Source organism: Vulpes lagopus, chromosome 9, assembly GCF_018345385.1.
Source record: "Vulpes lagopus strain Blue_001 chromosome 9, ASM1834538v1, whole genome shotgun sequence".
NCBI classification, from domain to species: domain Eukaryota; kingdom Metazoa; phylum Chordata; class Mammalia; order Carnivora; family Canidae; genus Vulpes; species Vulpes lagopus.
The window spans coordinates 25,054,418-25,074,417 of NC_054832.1; the positions used below are offsets into that span (position 1 = coordinate 25,054,418).

Consider the following 20,000-nt stretch of genomic DNA (forward strand, 5'->3'; position numbering starts at 1 on the left):
TCTTAGGCAAGACCTATACCAGCGTATAGGTCAGAAATAGCCTGATGTGTAGTTTGCCAACCCCTGCTTTAAATAGTAGAACAAAATTATAATAATTCCATCATCTCCATCATTTTTGTTTAGCATCTATTGAGTAGTAATTCTTTTGGTAATGGGTCATATTTTTCTGCTTCTTGCAGTTATATCATTTTTTACTAGATGGTGAACATTGTGAATTTTAAGAATTTATGTTATTGAATGTTGGATTTACTTTTCTTCCTTTAAAAAATGTTGAGTTTTATCCTGATATAAAGTGAAGTTACATTTGGTTCAGATAGTGTCTTTTGAAGTTTGTTTTTACATTTTATTAAGGCTCTTTCATGAATAAATAAATTAATTAATTCCCTCAAAAAATTTTTTTGTTTTGTTTTGTTTTGTTTTTGTTAAGGCAGTTCTAGGGTAAACTTTACTCTAGGGATTTTTTTCTTTTTCCTCTTTTACTCTAGGGATTACTTAGCCCCTTTAATGAAGTCTTCCCTTAAGAAGTTTCTACTGAATACTCTGGTTATTTAAAGAGAACTTTCCACCCTAACTGGAGGAATTTGCAATATACTCAACCCTGTATGCTCTCAATTGGAGTCATTCAGCACAAAGATCCTTGGTTTCTCTTTGACTGTCTATATGGAATTTCACCCTTTATGTGTATTTGCTCATATTTCGCACAGATTCAGGGACTGCTTTGCAGATTTTGTGACTTCTCTCTCTGCAGAGCTCCCCCTCTGGAATCCTGTCTTACAACTATGAGCATATGCTCCCTGAACACTATCTACTTAGCTTAGCGAGAACATCACGTTCTAATTAAAATCCCCATCTCTGATCCTGAATGTGCTTCTAGATGAAAAGCCAGGCAATTATAGAGTTCTCCTTCCTTTTGTCCTCTCCTTTTTCAGAATCACAATTCTGTATGGCCCTGGTGAAGTGTTAAAAAAGTTTTATTTTTCTCAGGTTTTAATTTTTTCTTAAGAAAAAAAAATGTAAATTTGCTCCTTGTTGCTGTTTCATGGATCCCTCTTGATTGAAAGATATTTCCTCCAAATATTTCAATAATTAAATTATCATTGAGTGAATGCTTTTTTTTTAATTTGGAGATTTTAAGCTGAATATTTAAAAATATATATTTTTTTAAAAAATCCACTTATTGGTTAATTGGTTTCCTCAGGATGTCAATTTACCTTCTCATTTTCTAAATGTGTCTCTTAGAAGGGTAAATATAAATTAAGGTAAAATACTTGCTCCACAGCATATTTGAGTATTTAGGAATACACCCTCAATACTGAGTGCCATTATGCTTAGCTTTCTTGCCCTTTCTATAAAGTGCTCACCTGGATGAATATGAATGTTTTTCTTCAGGTGGTTATAAATCTGATTCTCATGTAAATTAATTTTATCTGTTTTGGTATGAAAGGAGCTAAAAGGACTGGACTGAGAAATGAAAATAAGGACCTTTGATTTTCTCCATAATCATCAAAAATTGACATCTCTTTTCCTTAAAACTTGGAACAGCATTATGTGTTATGCCTTGAAAAACATAAAATAAAGCTACCAATCCAGAAGATGCACGATTTAAATACCTTCTTGTTCAGTTTTCTTCTCTATGAAAAAGAGTGTTTCTCCTTAAACATGAAGATGCATAAGGTTGAACTACAAAATGTAAACAAAGATAGCTACAGAAACAGACCGGCTGCTTTGCATATATAATATAATTATATTGTAATATAAATATAATGATTAATGAATGTAATATCTAAATAGTTTATCTAATTAAGAGGTACAACACTGATGCCTATCTACAAAGGAACAAGAATCCCCATGTAGATGTCAGTTTTACTTGACTGCTAATGGAAGGTTGAGATTAAGCAAGGGAGAGTTGCCAAAAAAAATTTCCCGTGATATAGTCTGATATTGGATTGAGTGCTTAGCATCTGGAATTCACCAAGTGTACTCATTTTCTACAATTTACAGTTCATTTATCTTTTTTGATAAACAAGTCTATTTCCTGTCACCCCTGTGCCCCATCCCTAAGCTATTTCAGAAGAAACTAATAGAGGGCAGAACACAGTATGAGATCAATATCTGCAAAGATGGGCTACAGAAAACAGAAAACTGTTTTAAGTGGTTTTTTTGATGCTGTCTCTCTCTCTCTCTCTCTCTCTCTCTCTCTCTTTTTTTTAACTGTCATGTTTTGGGGCAGTTCCAATTTACAAGATCTTAAATGAAATGTATGGTCTCATACCCTAACCAAAACAAAGTCTGGTATTTTCAGTATCTGAATGAGTGTCACAGAAATTAAAAGTAAATAAAATTTAACTCTAGGAAAAATTTATGTGTGGAAAAATATTGAACTTTATTCCTATCATTTGCTGTTAAATAAAACTAATTTTTATTTTATTTGTGACTTTTCTCCCTGCTCCATAGGTAAGAGATTAAAGAAATTGTTTACCAAGTTTATATAAATTCAGTTAAAGAAGTCAAAGTTATATCATAAAAGCCTTATCATATTATAAACAAAGAAAATTAGGTTTAATAGAATTTTTAATTTAATAGCTATAGTTTTTATCAATAGATTTAGTGCATTAGGAATTTAAGAGAAAGTTGATAGTATTTTCCCAAGACTATTGGAAAAAGTCTCAAGTCAAAAGAGTATTAAATAAAATGCTTATTTTTAAAAGACCACATTTCCCTCATTGATTCTATTGGCTGAGTTGGTTGTTTTCTTCTTGTTTTATAATAGATTGACTCTGCCATCTTCTTAACATGAAAGTTTCTATCACCTAGTTTATGTATATGTGCATACATATACATATATTTTTAAAAATAGTGTACAATCAATCTTACAACCTATGAACTTAGAACAAGAGTATAGAAACCATCAACCTTCTTATTATCCACTATATTCTTTATATGATAAGTAACTACATTTTGAAGCCAAGACAACTTCTAGTTACCTACAAGAGAAACCTGAGATATTTAATCACATTGCTTTACTGTGTAGGTGAAAAAATATTCTTAAAAACAGGCCCAAGAGGAGTATTCTAAATTATTTTGTCATGATGCTATTTATTCAAAAGTGCTTACAAAGATCAAATTAATCTTTTGAAGATACTGAGATAAAAATACACTAAAACACCGGAAAACAAAAGATTGATACCTTGAAGAGGCAATAGAGCATGTAAAAATTTGCCTGAACTCTTGATTCAGCCCCCAATCTAATCCTCTATTTTCTGATTCCTCTGTCAACTCCAAAGAGGTTCTAGAATGATATTTTCAGAACCCAAATCCAATCATGTTATCTTTGCTGAAAACCCATCAATAACTTTCCGTTGCTCTAAAGAAATTCCATAAGCTTATCAAAAAGGTTCTGCAAGGTCTAGCCCCTAGTTGCCCTTCCAAATGTATTTAGTACCACACAACCCCTCACTGTCTTGGCAACAGCACACAGACTTTCTTTCTGTTTGGAGAATGCCCATTTCCTCCGGTGAAAGTGTCATTCATTATAAGCTCAGAACATATTTTCTTCTGTTTCTCATTTAGTTAATGATTACTCTTCACCTTTCAGGTTTCTAATCTAAACTTTCAGATTCTAATCACTTTGGAGAATCTGTGTTCTTAAGTTCCCTATTTCAAGCCCACATATATGACATCAGTACTAACTGCTCCTTATTTACAGTACCTGATAGAAATGTAACTTAGTGTTTCTTTTATCATTTGTTTAGAGCCTCACACTTTACTGGACATAATGCTCAATGAAGGCAGGGATTACCCTAACTTTTGATCATGACTGTAGCCTGAGAGACTAACACAATTCCCTTCAGTACCTTATAAATCTCAATGAATATGTTTTCAGCAGATGACCAAATGAATTCATTTTAAAATTCACAGAAAATTTGTACAAATAGCCAATATGATCCCATATGTGTTTGGAGTCTGATAAGAAATTATTCTCTTGAACAAACTTTGTGACTCCTGTCCTTTCTGTGAATTGTTGGACAGAAGATCTTGCAGACAACACTAATCCAGCAGGCAAACCTTGTGGCCAAGACAGAGTAATGCTGAATGAACTCAAAGACCAACTTATTTTAACCAGTGACCAGGCAATGTTTAGCAGAGAAAGCATAGCACTGGATTTTAGGATTTCATGGCTTATTGTAATGTTGCCTTCTTTAGTTGTTCCAACTGCATTATAAAATAAAAATTTTAGTTTAGGTAATACATTCTACTATAACAGTCTATGATTATAGAAAATGTATTGGCTTTTATAAGTATTGTATTAAATCTAGGCCAAATCACATTACAAAGGTTATAGACAGCATTCAGGTCAGGTCACCTAACCAAACTGTTACATATCTAACACGACTTTTTTTTAAAAAAGATTTTATTTATTTATTCATGAGAGATACAGAGAGAGAGAAATAGAGTCATAGGGAGAGGGAGAAGCAAGCTCCTCACAGGGAGCCTGATGTGGGACTTGATCCCGGAACTTTGTAATCACACCCTGAGCCAAAGGCAGATGCTCAACTGCTGAGCCACTCAGGCGTACCTCTAACATGTACTAAAAGCAAACTACCTTTTTCACAATTTTGTCAGATGCTGATTCTATGATAGATAGTGTCTGTAATAATAAAGAGGTAAGCAGGAGTGTTGAACAAAGAACTTGATATAAGAATTGGCAAGAACATTGCTTTCAATGCTGGAAAATCTGTGTTCCCATCTTGTTTTCAAGTAGAAGTCACTCATACTTTTGGGTTGAAGTTATTTTGCTGTAAAATAAAAATTTCCCTGGAGAGAGGTATTCTATGATTTGTGACCTATCTCATGTATCAGGAGTTTGGGTTTATTTCTTTCTTCTGTGAGCCCACATTGAGGAACTTCAAAGAAGCCATGCAGAGAAATTGATTTGTATGCTTTGGGGATGTAGTGTATTATTACAAACCACGGTTGAAATACTTAAATATTGATGGTAAAGCCAAAAGGCTGCAGTTGGGAACAAACTGCTTTTCCACAGGAGATAGAATAAATGAGGTATGTTTTCATTTGACTAAATGCAGGACTTTTGTGAGGGAGTAGTGGTCTTGAACTCTCTTAGGTCCTGTCTGAGAGGCCCACCTGGAAGGATAAGGAGACATAGTTGGAAGGAGGAAGTATGTTATTCTATATCCATATTGTAAGGGAGAAATGTAGGCAGCCAAACAGACAGACACATTCCCCCACAACAAGGGAACTGCGTGGGATACCTTTGAGGATCACATGAAAAAGTTCATGAGAAAAAAAAAATCTTTCTTTAATCATCTGCCAAAAACTTTGGAAATGGTACTAAATTGGTGTCAGACAAGTAAAAGGATTCATGTTCCCTGATCCTTTCTACTTCCAGTTCCAGGAGGAATCACAGGATGCTCAATGAGTAGGGGTGATGAACAAAAATAGTAGGAGGAAAACAGGGAAGAAGAGCCCGCTTATCTCTGCAGTTCCTTCCCAAATTAGGGAGAGCAAAGAAACAACCCAATGAAGTCAATTATTTTGCGAGCACCTAAGACTGGGTCTATTAATCAATGACTTGAGATTTTTTAATAAAAATGGATTTTATTTCTTTAATTTTAATGTCAACTGATATGTATGTTTACCTGAGATTGGAGACACAGAAATAAGTAGCTCACAGAACTATGGTAGCTCACAGAACTGTGGTTTGAATAGGTTGTGTACTAGTTATACTACAAATATATGACAGTGTAACATTTTTTTTTTTTTTCCAAAGTACTACTCAATCCTGGTGTTGGTAGTGGGAAGACAAAGAGTAGAGGTAACTTGAGGTCAGGTATAGGGGACAGCAGGACATGTTTACCACAGTTAAAGTTAAGGTACTGAAGGAAGGCACTGTGTGTTCTGCCAAGAAAATTGTAGTAATATTTCCTCATAGTCTAGACAGGATCACAGTTCTAAGTACCTGAAAAACTTAAAAAAAGAGGAAGGTCATGCAGTGAAAATAAATATCATTTTTACAGTAGTGGGTGATAAAAGTTAAATATCTTTTAAGAGTAATGTACTTGTGCTTTCAATTTATGAGTTACAGAGTTAAATGGATAAAGAGTGATGGGAAGAAGCTAATGTTATTTAATGTATATAGTATAGTAATAATGTTGTACCTAGTACTAAGCACTTTGCTATTCGTGGTCCATTATGGAGTTAAGCAGGATGTTGTCCATCTCTATTAAAGATATGGTATATAAGTCATTACATAAAATAATATTTGGTGATATTAGAGCCAGATGTTTTCCTCTAACATTTGACTTTGATTGATGGAGTCTTCAGATGGCTCAAGATAACAACCTAAATCTTGAGACAATCTATTGCACAAGTAAACTAGTAACCAATTAACTTGACTATCCTAAGCAGTGTTATTATAAGACAAATTTTATAGCTTCAATTTCTTTATTAAACAAAAAACTTTATCTTATCCATTTCATACTAAACATAGATGGTCATGTATCCCCTCTGTTAGTGTACACTGTTGGCCAAAAGTAGACTTGTGGAGAACCTATGATCCCTGTTTGAGGATTGGGAACTAACTTAATAAAGTTAGTAAAATTTTATTTATAATATTATACATACATATATAAATACCTAGCAAAATATATTTACATTATTTGGTAGAGTTACAGGCAATACATTACCAAAGATACATTGATTAATTATATTCTTTCTCTCTAAAGTTTCCTAGGTAAGTGATGTACTTTTTTAAAGATTTCATTTATTTGAGAGAGTGAGAGCACATGTGCATGCAAGTGGGAGGAAGTGCAGAGGGAGAGGAAGAGAGAATCTCAAGCAGATTCCATGCCCAGTGTAGAGCTCACCCCAGAGCTCATCCCATGACCCTAAGATCATAACCTAAGCTGAAATCAAGAGTTGGACACCCAACCTATGTCATCCAGGTGTCCCAGTGTATTTTTATTTAAAGTTTAATGTCACAAACACTTTAAATAGCTTTTGAAAAATGCCACTGAAAAATGTTATATTTTCTCTTACATTATTTATTTTGTACATACCTATATTAAAAAAATAAAAATGAGACTCCTGGGTAGCTCCTGGGTAGTGGGAAGGGTCTATCTTTGGCTAAGGGTCTATCTTTGGCTCAGGTTGTGATCCCGGGGTCCTAGGATGGAGTCCTGCATCAGGAGCTTGCTTCTCCCTCTGCCTGTATCTCTGCCTCTATCTCTCATGAATAAACAAATAAAATCTTTAAAATAAATAAATAAATAAATAAATAAATAAATAAATAAATAAATAAATCTCAAGCCCTACCATGAATGTGTACAAGGTAATTAAATATTTCCCATAATAGGCCTTAAGAATAATGTTGCTTTTGTTTTATTTACCTTATTACCTAATCAATGAAAAGAAAATCTTTGTCTTATTATTCTGAGATCTAATAGGATTGTATATTCTTACCTACTTTCATTTCTATTTCAACTAATGGTTATAAAATTGTCAAAATATAATTTATATTTCTATATATGTGTTTAAAATGTTTTCACAGATGTCTCATTTTACTTAATCTTTATTAGTATAATATGCACTTGGTGTCACAACATTTGGGCTGCTGTTTTTATCCAAAAATGTTAACAGAGTTGCCTTAATTGAATTTTTCTTAATTATTTATGACTGACCATCTTGTCCCTGTTTTAACAGCTGAAGATGCATGTGGAGGAACAATGAGAGGATCCAGTGGCATCATTTCAAGCCCTAGTTTTCCTAATGAGTACCATAACAATGCTGATTGCACTTGGACCATTGTAGCAGAGCCTGGGGACACAATCTCACTCATATTTACTGACTTCCAAATGGAAGAAAAGTATGATTACTTAGAAATAGAAGGTTCTGAACCACCTACAATATGGTAAGTAAATAGTTTCAATTCTAACCTAGCACTGATGTCATTGCCTGATGCTGACTGAAGGTCAAAGGACAGCTGTATAGGGGCCTTTAAAAGTTTCATTATTTAAAAGAACTTATAATTACAGGAAAATTGTAGAGGCAGCTATCAAAGCTGAGAGATGTTTTTGAAGATAAGGGAACTAATATATTGAATTGGTTGGAATTCTGAAAGATTGAACTTTCCATCAGCATTTCATTATCATTAAAAGGTAATGTGACTTAAGAACAACTTGTATAAAGAAAAAAAGTTGTTCCTAATGTTCTTATATAGTTATGTTCTTAGCATGCTAGTCCATAGTTTGTGGTTCATTTCAAATTAATTGAATAGCCTGGAAAAAAATTCCCTTTGTTTTCATAACTAGACCTTTTACTTAATCTGTTATCTGAAGGCAAAAATTAAACCGTATGATCTTGGTTAGTATGATCTTTTTTTTGTTGGTTTTTTTTTTTTAAATGGACTTCAAGACATGGTCTCATGGTAACTGCAGAGTTTTCAGAACATGCTCTTAGGGTGTAATATTTTTAGAAGAAAATGTTTCACTATATTATTTTAAAAGTCTGATAGGATTAAAGTGTAAAATAGATTATGAATCAGTAATGAGTAAAGAACGATGAGATTGTTATAATATAATTAGTAAACACTAGACTAGGAAGGTTTTTTCGAGCCATGAAAAGGATTTGATAAGGACTGAGTCCTTACTAAAGTATTTTATCAAAAACAATTACATAAAGAGTTTTGAATTTTCAAATGATTATTCTTACTAAGTGCAAAAAAAAAAAAAAAGATTTGTAGTGGGGCTCAATTAGCTGTAGGAAGATCACTTAAGCGGTGGTTGCTATAATCCAAGAAAAAAATCATGGCAGCCTAGATTAGAATGGTATTGATGGAGATAAAGAAGTGGAATAAATTAAGGGATATTGAGGGAAGAATAATGAAAAGGACTCTATGGATTGAGGAGTGGTAAAGAAGGTGATGTTTAAATAAAACATCATTTTCTGACTTGCACTAGTGGGTAAAGCTAGTAGAGATACTCACTGATTTGGAAATTGTTGAAGGAAGGTGAAGTGTGAAGCTATGAATATTAAGAATTGTTTTGTATATATGGTTAGCTTGGAGTCACTTTGAAAGCTACCATTAAAGCTGGCTAATAGAAAGCTATGCCTGTCTGATTCAAGAGTTTTGCATCGAAGTATAACTGATTTGTGGTTGATATCTAAGGGAATTGAACTAATAGGCATAAATAGTATTGGCTAGCTACAGACAGGTTGTAATGAGAAGAAATGAGGGAAGTAGGACTGAGTCTGAGCACCAACAGCATATAAGTCCCAGGCTTAGAAGAATCATACAGCAAAGCATGCTGAGGAAGTGCATTTAGAGAGGCAGGAGGAATAAGGTATCACATAGACCAGAGAAAGGAAATGTGAAGAAAGAGGAAACAATATCATGGGCTGCTCCTGACAGGACACAGAGTAAATTTTTTTTAAGGCTGTATTTATAATTGTCTTGGCTTTAGCAAAAGTACCACATGGGCCTGTCATCATAATATGTTCCTTTGAAAATAAGACAAAGTTACACAGTACTATACCCACCTTTTTTTGTTTGCTTGATTTCTCCTCTACCCTTAGGCTGTCAATACTCAGAGTTATATAACTTTAACTCTTCCCACGATAATTTCATGCCTGAATGCAATGAAACTCAGCAGAATTCTCATTTAAAATGTTAGAGAATTCATAAACTCTTGTTTTAGAAATTGCTACTTCTAAAGTGATACATATGGGAGTCATATCGAGGTGGATGAAAATGCCAGGAATTTTCCAATAATTATACTGTCTTTTGGTATGCAAGTGATTCCACTAAAAATCTAAGGTTTTAAACTCCAGATATATTTGATTACTAGATATAAAGAAGGAAATTAGAAAACAATGCTTTATAGTGCCTATTTCTTTGTTACCACTGAGCTCTAGAAACTAAAACGTTTGGTTTAGAAACTAACATATTTACTCTGGGGATCATAATATTCCCATTTATGTTCAGGTGGTCACTCCCTTTTCAGATTGTGCATTCTTAGTAGGGATTTGCATATTTCTATATGAATATCTATTTGTATGTTTCTGAGTTTCTAGAACACTGTAGCTTGTCCAGTGAGAGCATCAGATCCACACACTGCTCTTCTCTGCTTTTTCTAATTAAATTTACTTATTTCCCTCTTCTTCAGGGAGAAAACAGAAATTTGTTGCCCTACTGTTTTTTAAAATTAGTGTTACAGTAAATGTTTAGGCAGACTTGTCAGAATCCTGATTATATGTGTAATATAACATCAACAAGTTCATTTAGCACTTTTCAAGAAAGTGATACAAATGCCCAAGCTATATTAGATTTCTATAAATGCCAGTTTAAAGATACATAGTGTTGGGCAGCCCAGGTGGCTCAGCGGTTTAGCGCCACCTTCAGCCTAGGGCCTGATCCTGAAGGCCCCGGGATTGAGTCCCACGTTGGGCTCCTTGCATGGAGCCTGCTTCTCTCTCTGCCTGTGTCTCTGCCTCTCTCTCTCTCTCTCTCTCTGTGTCTTTCATGAATAAATAAATAAAATCTTAAAAATTTTCTAAAAAAAGATACATAGTGTCAGTAAACTAATAATATTGCATATGGCCACTTCAATATAAGAAAGCAGTGTTCCTTTAAATTGCATTAGTTATAGAATTGATGTATAAAGTGATCTGTGAATAATTAATATAAAAATTTAAGTCTAATTCTGACCCTCTAATTCCTTTAATATTCTCATGTCTAAGATATGGTCATCAAAGTGAAAAATTATATTTCAGGTGGTATTACATTGGTTCTTCCTATGCATTGCTCATATAATATTTTCAGCTCATAATATAATTCAAAAGATAAATATGAATAAAGGAGACATTCACATTCTTTTCATTAAGATTACAAATGGTTCCTTTGACTTCAGATCTCTCATTGAAGGACTGGGGACTTGCCATTGGCTGCTGTATATTAAATTTTGTTCCTGAAGTTCAGGCAGTGAGACAAGCTTTATGTAGCCTGTGTTTGACTTTGACAACATAGACCAAGCCAGCCCAATAATTGTGCTGCACAGAGAGTACTATCAGCAAATGCGTTTCTTGCAAGCTGTATATGTTAAATCAGTAGTTGTGGTTTGTTGAACACCAGTCAGCAGCACCACTGCATGATCCACCAGAATGTAGTGAATCCAGTCATATATTACTGGATGATAAAAGTTTATGAGACCTTGTCAATGTCATCTGATTCCATTGCAGTGAAATGAAAAATGACAAAGCACAGAGAAACTTAAGTTCAAGTTTCAGCTTTGACTGTTTGTTGGTAGATGAAACTGGGTAAGTTATGTCACCTGCTTAGAGCTCAGGATCCTCGTCTACAACATCCAGAGCCTCTCTCAACTCCAGTATTGTTTGGCATCACATGCTTAAGTGCTACAACAGGGGCAATGAGGTGGGAGTTAATTAGATATTGCTTTATTAACAAAGTCTTGGTTGGAGAGTGTTTAGATACTCTTTAAAATTATTTCCAAACTTAATCTCTTTGGGTTCTTACTAGACTATCACTCATTCAGTGTTCATTCAGAAATTATTTATTGGGTATCCACTGCATAACACACATTGTTCTAAGGGCATCAGCAACCAAAGCAGTGGAGGGGCTTGCTCCTGCAGAATTTATGCTCTATCAGGAGGAATTGACAATAAGAAATAAACAATATAAGGAAATTGATGACACACTCTGTCTAGAGAGTGATAAGAAAGAAAATGTGAGGTAGGGTAAGAGAGATCAGGAAATCAATTGTGGGGTGTTGGAGGTTACCTAATTGAGAAGTTGAGATTTGAGCAGTCTTAAAGGATGTAAGGGGATTAGCCAAGCAGAAATCTCAGGAATAAACATCCCAGACAGAAATATGTTTAGAGCAAAATACATAATCCAGAGTGGAGCTCATTGTGCTAAAGGAATAGCTAGTAGGTCATTGTGGCTACAAAAGAATTACATGAGTGAAAGTGGTAGAGAAGAAAAATAATTAATGGAACCCAGAACAAGACCCATATTTGGCTTTTAGTCTAAGTGAAATGGGGAGTCATTTAAAGGATTTTGAGTACCCTAAAGACTAGACTTATTTTTTTAAAGGATAATTCTGGCTGCTATGTAGGGAACAAACTATAGGAAGGAAAGATAGAAAAATATACAGTATTTGCAGTAAGCTAGGTAAGATACTATAATTGTTAGGATTATGAAATGTCAGTGGAGGTGATGAAAATTGTTACATTTTCAAGACAAGTTAGTGCAATTTCCTAACTGATGAAATGTATAGTTCAAGAAAAAAGAAGAAGCAGCAACAACTCTAAGAAACAAGGATATCTCTAAGGTTTCTTCTGAAGGCCTGACAGGATGCAATATCCACTGATATTGGGAAGGCTTTTGATAAAACTTTTTTGGAGAGATGATATGGAACTGAATTCTGGACATGTTGTTTGAGATGGCCAATAAGCATTCTGAAGAAGATTTCAAGGAGTCAGTTGGGTATCCAAAGTCCTTTTTTTAAAAAAGATTTTATTTATTTATTCATAAGAGACACACAGAGAGAGGCAGAGACACAGACAGAAGGAGAGACAGGTTCCCAGCAGGCAGTCTGATGCAAGACGGCATCCCAAGAACCTGGGATCATGGCCTGAGCCAAAGGCAGATGCTCAACCACTGAGCCACCCAGGCGCCCTGGATATACAAGTCTTAGTTCAGAATTGAAGGTGTGGGATAGAGACCTAAATTTAGAAGTTTAGAATCAGAAGTGATTGTTAAAAGAAGAAAGGAAAAAGAAAAAAGAAAACGAAGAAAAGAAAAGGCTAAAAACTGTGTTCTGGAATGTGACAAAACTCAGGAAAACTGGGAGTAACAAGCAAAAGCATTTGAAAAGGAATGCTGATGAGATAGGAGGAGTACCAGGAGAGTTTGGTTCCCTGGAAGCCCAAGAACGGAAACATAAGACGAAGCGACTGATCAGTTGTGTCAAATTTGATAATCAGCTAATAAGATGAGCTCCAAAATTGATCATTGGCTTTCATAATATGGAGGTCATTGATTACATAATGAAAGGAGTTTTGTGGTTGACTATTTTATTGAAGTGGTTTTAAGAAAGTGTTAGAGAAGAGAAATTTCATTAGATTAGTAAAAATAAGCCTTTTGTGGGCTTTTACAAACAAAGGTGAGCAAAGAAATAGGACTAAAGGAGGAAATAGAGTTGAAAGAGTATTTTTATTTTTTTTATTTTTGGTTTGTTCTTACTTGAAGGAAGTAAAATGATATGTTTATGATAATAGGAATGACCCTTAGAGTGCCAAAAAAAGAAAAAACTGGTGATGGAGAGAGTGGAGAGAATTGATGGAGGAAAGAGAAGTGGAGGTTATGAAATTAATCCTCCCTTTGAAACATCTGATTGTGAAGGGAAGGAAAGAGGGAAAGATCACAGTCACTAGAGAAGCAGATCATGAAAATGAAAATGAAAGTGAAAATGAATAGATCAGGTTGGGGATTAATCCATGACAGAGGTTTTATGAGAGAGAAATTAAATCAATTTGGAAACTCCACATATTGAAATAAAAGAGCAAAGGATCATTATCAAAGATTGGAACCAAGAGGAATGAGTGACTAAATATCTCAGATGTAATAAAGGATTCTATAATAATTGTAATTTTTCAGATTAGATGACAGAAAAGACATAATGATGGAAAAGTCAGGAAGACAAGTTAATTGTAAGCTGGAACCAGAGGAGAAATGAGTTTTTCTCGTAAGGTGTAGGGTTGAAGGTTAAGCAGGATTCCAACAGAACATATCTCTATCTCCCCAAGAAATTGGAAATGTGTAACTTAATTATGACATAAATTATAACTTAATATACTATAATATATTATATATCACTTAATATTATATACAACAAAATTTAATTTAATATTAATGTTTCTTAATTATATCTTAATTATCAGATAGTTTTAGATAGGAATAAGATTTAGAACTCATAAAAATGAAATATTGGTTAAATTCAGGGGAAATTTATATGATGTATATTATATGTGTATATTTTTATATGTATGCTAATATTCCACATTTAGTGGTACTTCTCAAATTGTGTTTTTGTAATATGTATATCAGAGTTGCCTATGATGTTTTTTTTTTATTGGGATTTCCACTTCACTTTTATTTTATTTTTTATTTTTTATAATAAATTTATTTTTTATTGGTGTTCAATATACCAACATACAGAATAACACCCAGTGCTCATCCCGCCTTTGGTGTTTGTTAAAGTGCAGATTTCCCAGCTCCCACACAAACCTGGTGATTTACATTCTGTAGGCATAGAATCAGGAAATCTATAAAGGACGACTCCAATGAATTGCCATAGAAATTAAAGCAATATGTTTAGTTTAACCAATATTATAACTGTGTCATATAACCTTCTTGTGAGCATCTCACAGAGCCAAAATATTTCTAACCACTCAAAAATTTGAAGGACAAATTGACATGGTATATCAAACTAATAAAGCTAATTATATAATATATACACATATGTATTTGGTATACACATATGTAATGAATAGCACAAAGATTGTGCTAGTGGATAAATGAATTATCTAACTAAACAGGATGAATTAACCAAAGGAAACTGACAGTTAAGTTTTATTATGTAAAAATAAATATCGCAGATACTAATCCTATCAGATGCTCCTGTTTACTCCCTTCTGACAATTATTAGCCTAAAACATGCAGTGAAGCTCTGGTTCTGCATATTACTATTTATCCACAGGGGTTTAAGTAAATTGATTAATATCTATTATGATTCTATAATTTTGGACTCTCTTTTTTATTGTAGTAAGAACATTTAACATGAGATAGGTCCTCTCAACAAACTTTTAAGTTTATGATATAGCATTGTTAACTATAGGCACAGTGTTATATAACAGATCTTAGAACTTTCCCATCCTGCATAACTGAAACTTTATACTTGTTGAATAGCAACTCCTCCATTCTCCCTCCCCCATCCCCTGGAAAATATCATTCTATAATCTGCTTCTATGAATTTAACAGTTTTAGATTGTTCATGTAAGTGGAATTATGCAGAACTTGTCCTTCTGTCACTGTTTTATTTCATTTAGCAGAATGTCCTCAAGGTTCATACATGTTGTCCATGTTTGTATGTATAATACCACATTTTCCTTATCTATTGTTCTGTCAAATTTGCTTCTTTTTAGGAAAATTAAATAGGACATTCATAAAAAGATAAGATACTGGAGCCAGAAGGGATTTTAAGGATTCAGCTGCCCTGTTTTCCTCTTAGAGGGAGGTGAATACTGGAGCTCAATGTGTATTCCGAATATTCAAAGTGACAATTGAGCTCCTCAAATACTTGCTCCAGTGTACTTTTTAATAAAATACCTCTTATTATGCATACAGCTAGAGCTTTAAATATATATTTAAATATATAGCTAAATATTATATATTATATATATTATATATATCTTATTATATATATCTTAATATATATACACACAAAGTATATCAGTAAAATATTTTAAAAACCTGAAATTTTGACATATAGGTATTATAGTATATATTACTGTTTTTAAATATATCCTGAAGTTGTTATTTTAGATCTGTTTTATGCTTAAACATAATTTTACTCTAAAGATTTAGAAATTATACTTAGATATCTGAGAATGCTTAGTATGTATAATCTACCATTTTAGTACCTTTAAATATATATATTTTTTGCCTTAAGGAGGACCCATTTGGCAATGTAGCAGGAAGAGGGGATGTATGTAAACCTTGATTATCCATAAAAAAAGAATTATCATAGGTGCTACAACAAATTATAATATATGAAACAAGAATTAACACAAATATAAGATGATTACTAACATTTTCAAATGTTTTTAATAAGACCAGTTTCATTTAAATGCAAAGTATTTCATCTTTGATTGTTTAAGGTCCAAAACCCTCATTTGCTAAATGTACCCCACATCTTAGACATATAAGCAATTATATACATAAAATAAAATATATAGCTTTCATTTACAGTTATTTATGACTAATTTGAGGTTATCCTTCTAATTATTGATGTAGAGATGGAAAATCATTTAGTGCTGTTTTTGTAGCTTTAAAAATCAGACCTTACATTCATAGTTACATCTTTATTAAATAACTTGCATTTTCAAAGTATTCCTGCATCCACAGAAGTAAACGAGTGCCTATTCTGCTTTTAAATTTAAGATATTCAACAAAATAAAATATTTTAATTATTAAATTCACTAATTAAAGATGTGTTTTAACTTCAAAGGGAAAAAGATGTCTGATTCCACAGTTTTTATTTTGTGTGATTTTTTTTCATAAAGACTGTAAAACTGTACGAATTTCTAAAGTTAAACTAGAACCTGAGTATATGAAATCTAGACTAATTTCATTAATCATATTTAATCCGTGGAAATCAAGCACAATCTTGTCTCTGTTATTTGTGAGGAACTCCTAGTATATGCTTTTCATTATCCCTTGCTTTCCTTACCTCCTCTCTCTAATAAAGAACTCCTATGAATTTACCCAGGGTCACTACAACTCTGAAACTCCAAACTTCAATATTATTGCTTACTGTCATCATCTGTTTTTTTTTTTTTTTTGTATCACTGAAAATTCTAGTGCTTGTCATATTCATTTCATAATTTATTAACCTGTAACTTAGTCTTAGCCAGGAGGCAACATCACTCCATTTTGACAAGAGAAAAGTGTGAAGCAACAGATATATCAGTGTTTACCTTTATATGTGTATGGAAGAAATGGAGATATGCTCTTTCTAGTGGTTTCTATTTTATCCCTGATGATAAAGGTCATCTGCTGAAAGTGAGAGGAGGTGATAGTTTAGGATATTTAGGAAAGTGGGATCATTTAAAATATCTTCTGTAGAGAGTGGTAAAACAGAACAACAACAAAAAACCCCAAACAACCAGAGTTTGTTTTTTTTTTTTAAGATTTATTTATTCATTCATGAGAGACACACAGAGAGAGAGAAAGGCAGAAATACAGGCAGAGAGAGAAGCAGGCTCCCTGCAGGGAGCCCCATGCGGGACTTCACACACTGAGCCAAAGGTAGATACTCAACTGCTGAGCCACTCAGGCTCCTGAACTAGGGAAACAGAAGGATTGCTGGATGGTGTTTTGGATCCAGTTAGAATTTTACAAGATGAATTTGAAGTGCCAACAATTGATGAATTTGAATATTTTTATAACACTATCTAGCAACTTAGATGCAAGTATAAAAAGATATGCAGCGTCATTGCTGGCTCATGCTATGTTAGGGCAGAAAAGAAGGGGGTTAAAGGTATTGACAGAGCACAGCCTGAAGAGGGACAGAAGTGACTTCCAATGGAGTTTGCCTCATTCATTCATTCATTCATTCATTCATTCATTCAAGTAGAGTTGACATACAGTGTTTCATTGGTTTCAGGTATACAACAGCGTTTCAACACTTCTGTACATTGTGTATCAAAACCACAATAAAATACCACCTTACAACCTGTGGCCAGAATTAAAAAGATAAGAAATGGGCAGCCCTGGTGGCTCGGTGGTTTAGTGCCGCCTTCAGCCCAGGGCCTGATCCTGGAGACCCGGGATTGAGTCCCACATCGGGCTCCCTGCGTGGAGCCTGCTTCTCCCTCTGCCTGTGCCTCTGCCTCTCTCTCTCTCTCTCTCTCTCTCTCTCTCTCTGTGTCTTTCGTGATTAAATAAATAAAATATTTAAAAAATAAAAAAATAAAAAAAAAGGTAAGAAATAACGAGTCTTGGTGAGGATGTGGAGAAAAAGGAAACCTCGTGCACTCTTGGTGGCAGTGTAAATTGGTACAGCTACTGTGGAAAAAAGTCTGGAGTTACTCAAGAAATTAAAAAGAAGTTCCATATGATCTGATAATTACACCACTAAGTATTTACTCAAAGAAAATATCCATAAGTTTTATTTCTTAGTAAAAGCCATTTATTCCTAACAGCTTATATAAAAAGGAACAAATACTAATTGAAAATCAAAATCTGTGAAATAGAACATAAGGTTTTAATGATATGTAGGTTATCATATGTAGGGCATATATGTTTCTAAACATAAATGTGTGTTTCTAAAACACAAATAGCTTAGACTGAGTTTTTTAAAATAAACTTTGAAATATGCTAAATTTCTTCATTTTAACAGGAATGATTTCATTCTAGTTAAAGAAGCTAAAATCTAATTCTTGTGTTAGTTACTACTTTTGAAAGTTATGTAATTATCTTCATCCTCTACCATAATTTTCATAAAAGTATCCTTTGTCTAGCTTGACTAATTTTCCTTGTACAGCAAATGACTTTTTGTCCCTCAAAAACTCTTAATGGCAAATCTTTATTTCAAAAGTGCTTTGGTGCCAGAGTCCAAAATAATTAACCATCACCTGTAGAAATATCTCCAAAGAAACTTTATAAAGCATAAAAATTAAATCTTAAAACTTGTTTTTCAACTCCCTTCTTTTGGTTGAGCAGTAGAAGACTTGGGTTATAACTTATACTTCTCTGCAATACCTCTCTCTGCTTCAGTGACTCTGATCATCTTTGCTGAATACTCATTTTCTGTTCAACGTAACTTCCTACTTTAACACAATATGTTAAATAGAGTCAACAGTCCTATTGTTTAGGAAAGGGAGATCTTTTCTTTTTCTTTTTTGTTTGTTTTTGTATCCTTGGTTAAGCATGAAACAATATAGAGAATGAATGTTGCAAAAGGATATAGATTTTTCAATTCAAGAGACAGGTGTTGAAAGACCTTTGGAAAAATCAAAGTTAGATTACAGAGGGTCTAATAAAGGAAAGCATGGAGATTTCGATCATATATCACATAACACCAGAAGATTTTAATAACATTTAGTACATATTCTACTTGAAAATAATGGATATTTTAAAATTAATTTTCATTCATTATCTCTCATGAAGCAAAATATATGCAGAAGTTGTCCATCCATGTATTCAACAAGATAAGTGTTATTTGACTTGCTTTATAGAAGGTAACATGTCAGTATTGAATATATCATTAAATTTATGACCTAGAATATACAATTTATGTTTTCAGTCCAAAATTCTTTTGGAGAAATGAAAAAGAAGAACAATTTTGCTAGAGAAACAATTGGCTTTCTTTAGGCTGAAAGATCGGTAAAAAAAATAACAATCCCTTTTGGCATAGCAAAGGTTGGCTGGGAGGAAGGAAAAAAAAAAAGATTACTAAATTACTCCAGTAACATGAATGACCAAAATTAAAACAATATAAGAGCAGAGAAAGAAGAAAGGGTCATACAGAGTTAAAATTATTTATTGAGATGTGAGAGTAGAAGTAGATAGACAGGACAATAGGACAAGAAATTTCATCAGAGACTTATGATTCAGTGAGTTATCAAGGAAAATACATACTCAAAGTTCAATATTAAGATATTTGCTCACCTGGGTCAAAATTTAATCATTAATCCCAGTCTTGTGGGGAAATTGTGGACAATTGAAATCTGTTGAAATCAGCCTTGAAATATTTTCCTCAGTGGTTAAAAAGAGGTTTACCTCCACTTGACATGTGATCCCAATGTGTGTAATATATGGATTATCAAGGAAAGTTACAAATGTGTCTGTGTTCTAACCAGGGTAAATTTTCAGAAAAGGAACAAAAGTGTTTCTCCCCTCAAATCCTTGCTTCATGATGTGGAATGTGCTGTGTAGTTTCTCTGGAAATAGTAGGTTTAAACCGTGGATGTTTTTGAGACAGAAACGAAATCCACCTCAACTATATTAGCTGTTAAATTATAAAGAATCTGTGATTTGGAAATTATTTTTATAATTTATTTTGTTTTATTCTTGTAAGCAACATTTTCAATTATTTTTAAAAGTTTTCTAAATTTTGATTTCAGTATAGTTACCATATGGCGTTATGTTAGTTTCAGGTGTACAACATAGTGATTCAACA

General features: G+C 33.3%; 1 protein-coding gene across 3 annotated transcripts in view; it reads left to right on the plus strand.

The window, feature by feature from the left end:
- CSMD3 (CUB and Sushi multiple domains 3) overlaps positions 1 to 20,000 on the plus strand; it is a 1,188,176-nt gene that overhangs the window by 340,785 nt on the left and 827,391 nt on the right. For all 3 annotated transcript variants that reach the window (XM_041769740.1, XM_041769741.1, XM_041769742.1), the window contains exon 5: positions 7,720 to 7,927. In XM_041769740.1, coding sequence (XP_041625674.1) covers positions 7,720 to 7,927 — 208 coding nt within the window. The remainder of the gene's footprint in view (positions 1 to 7,719; positions 7,928 to 20,000) is intronic.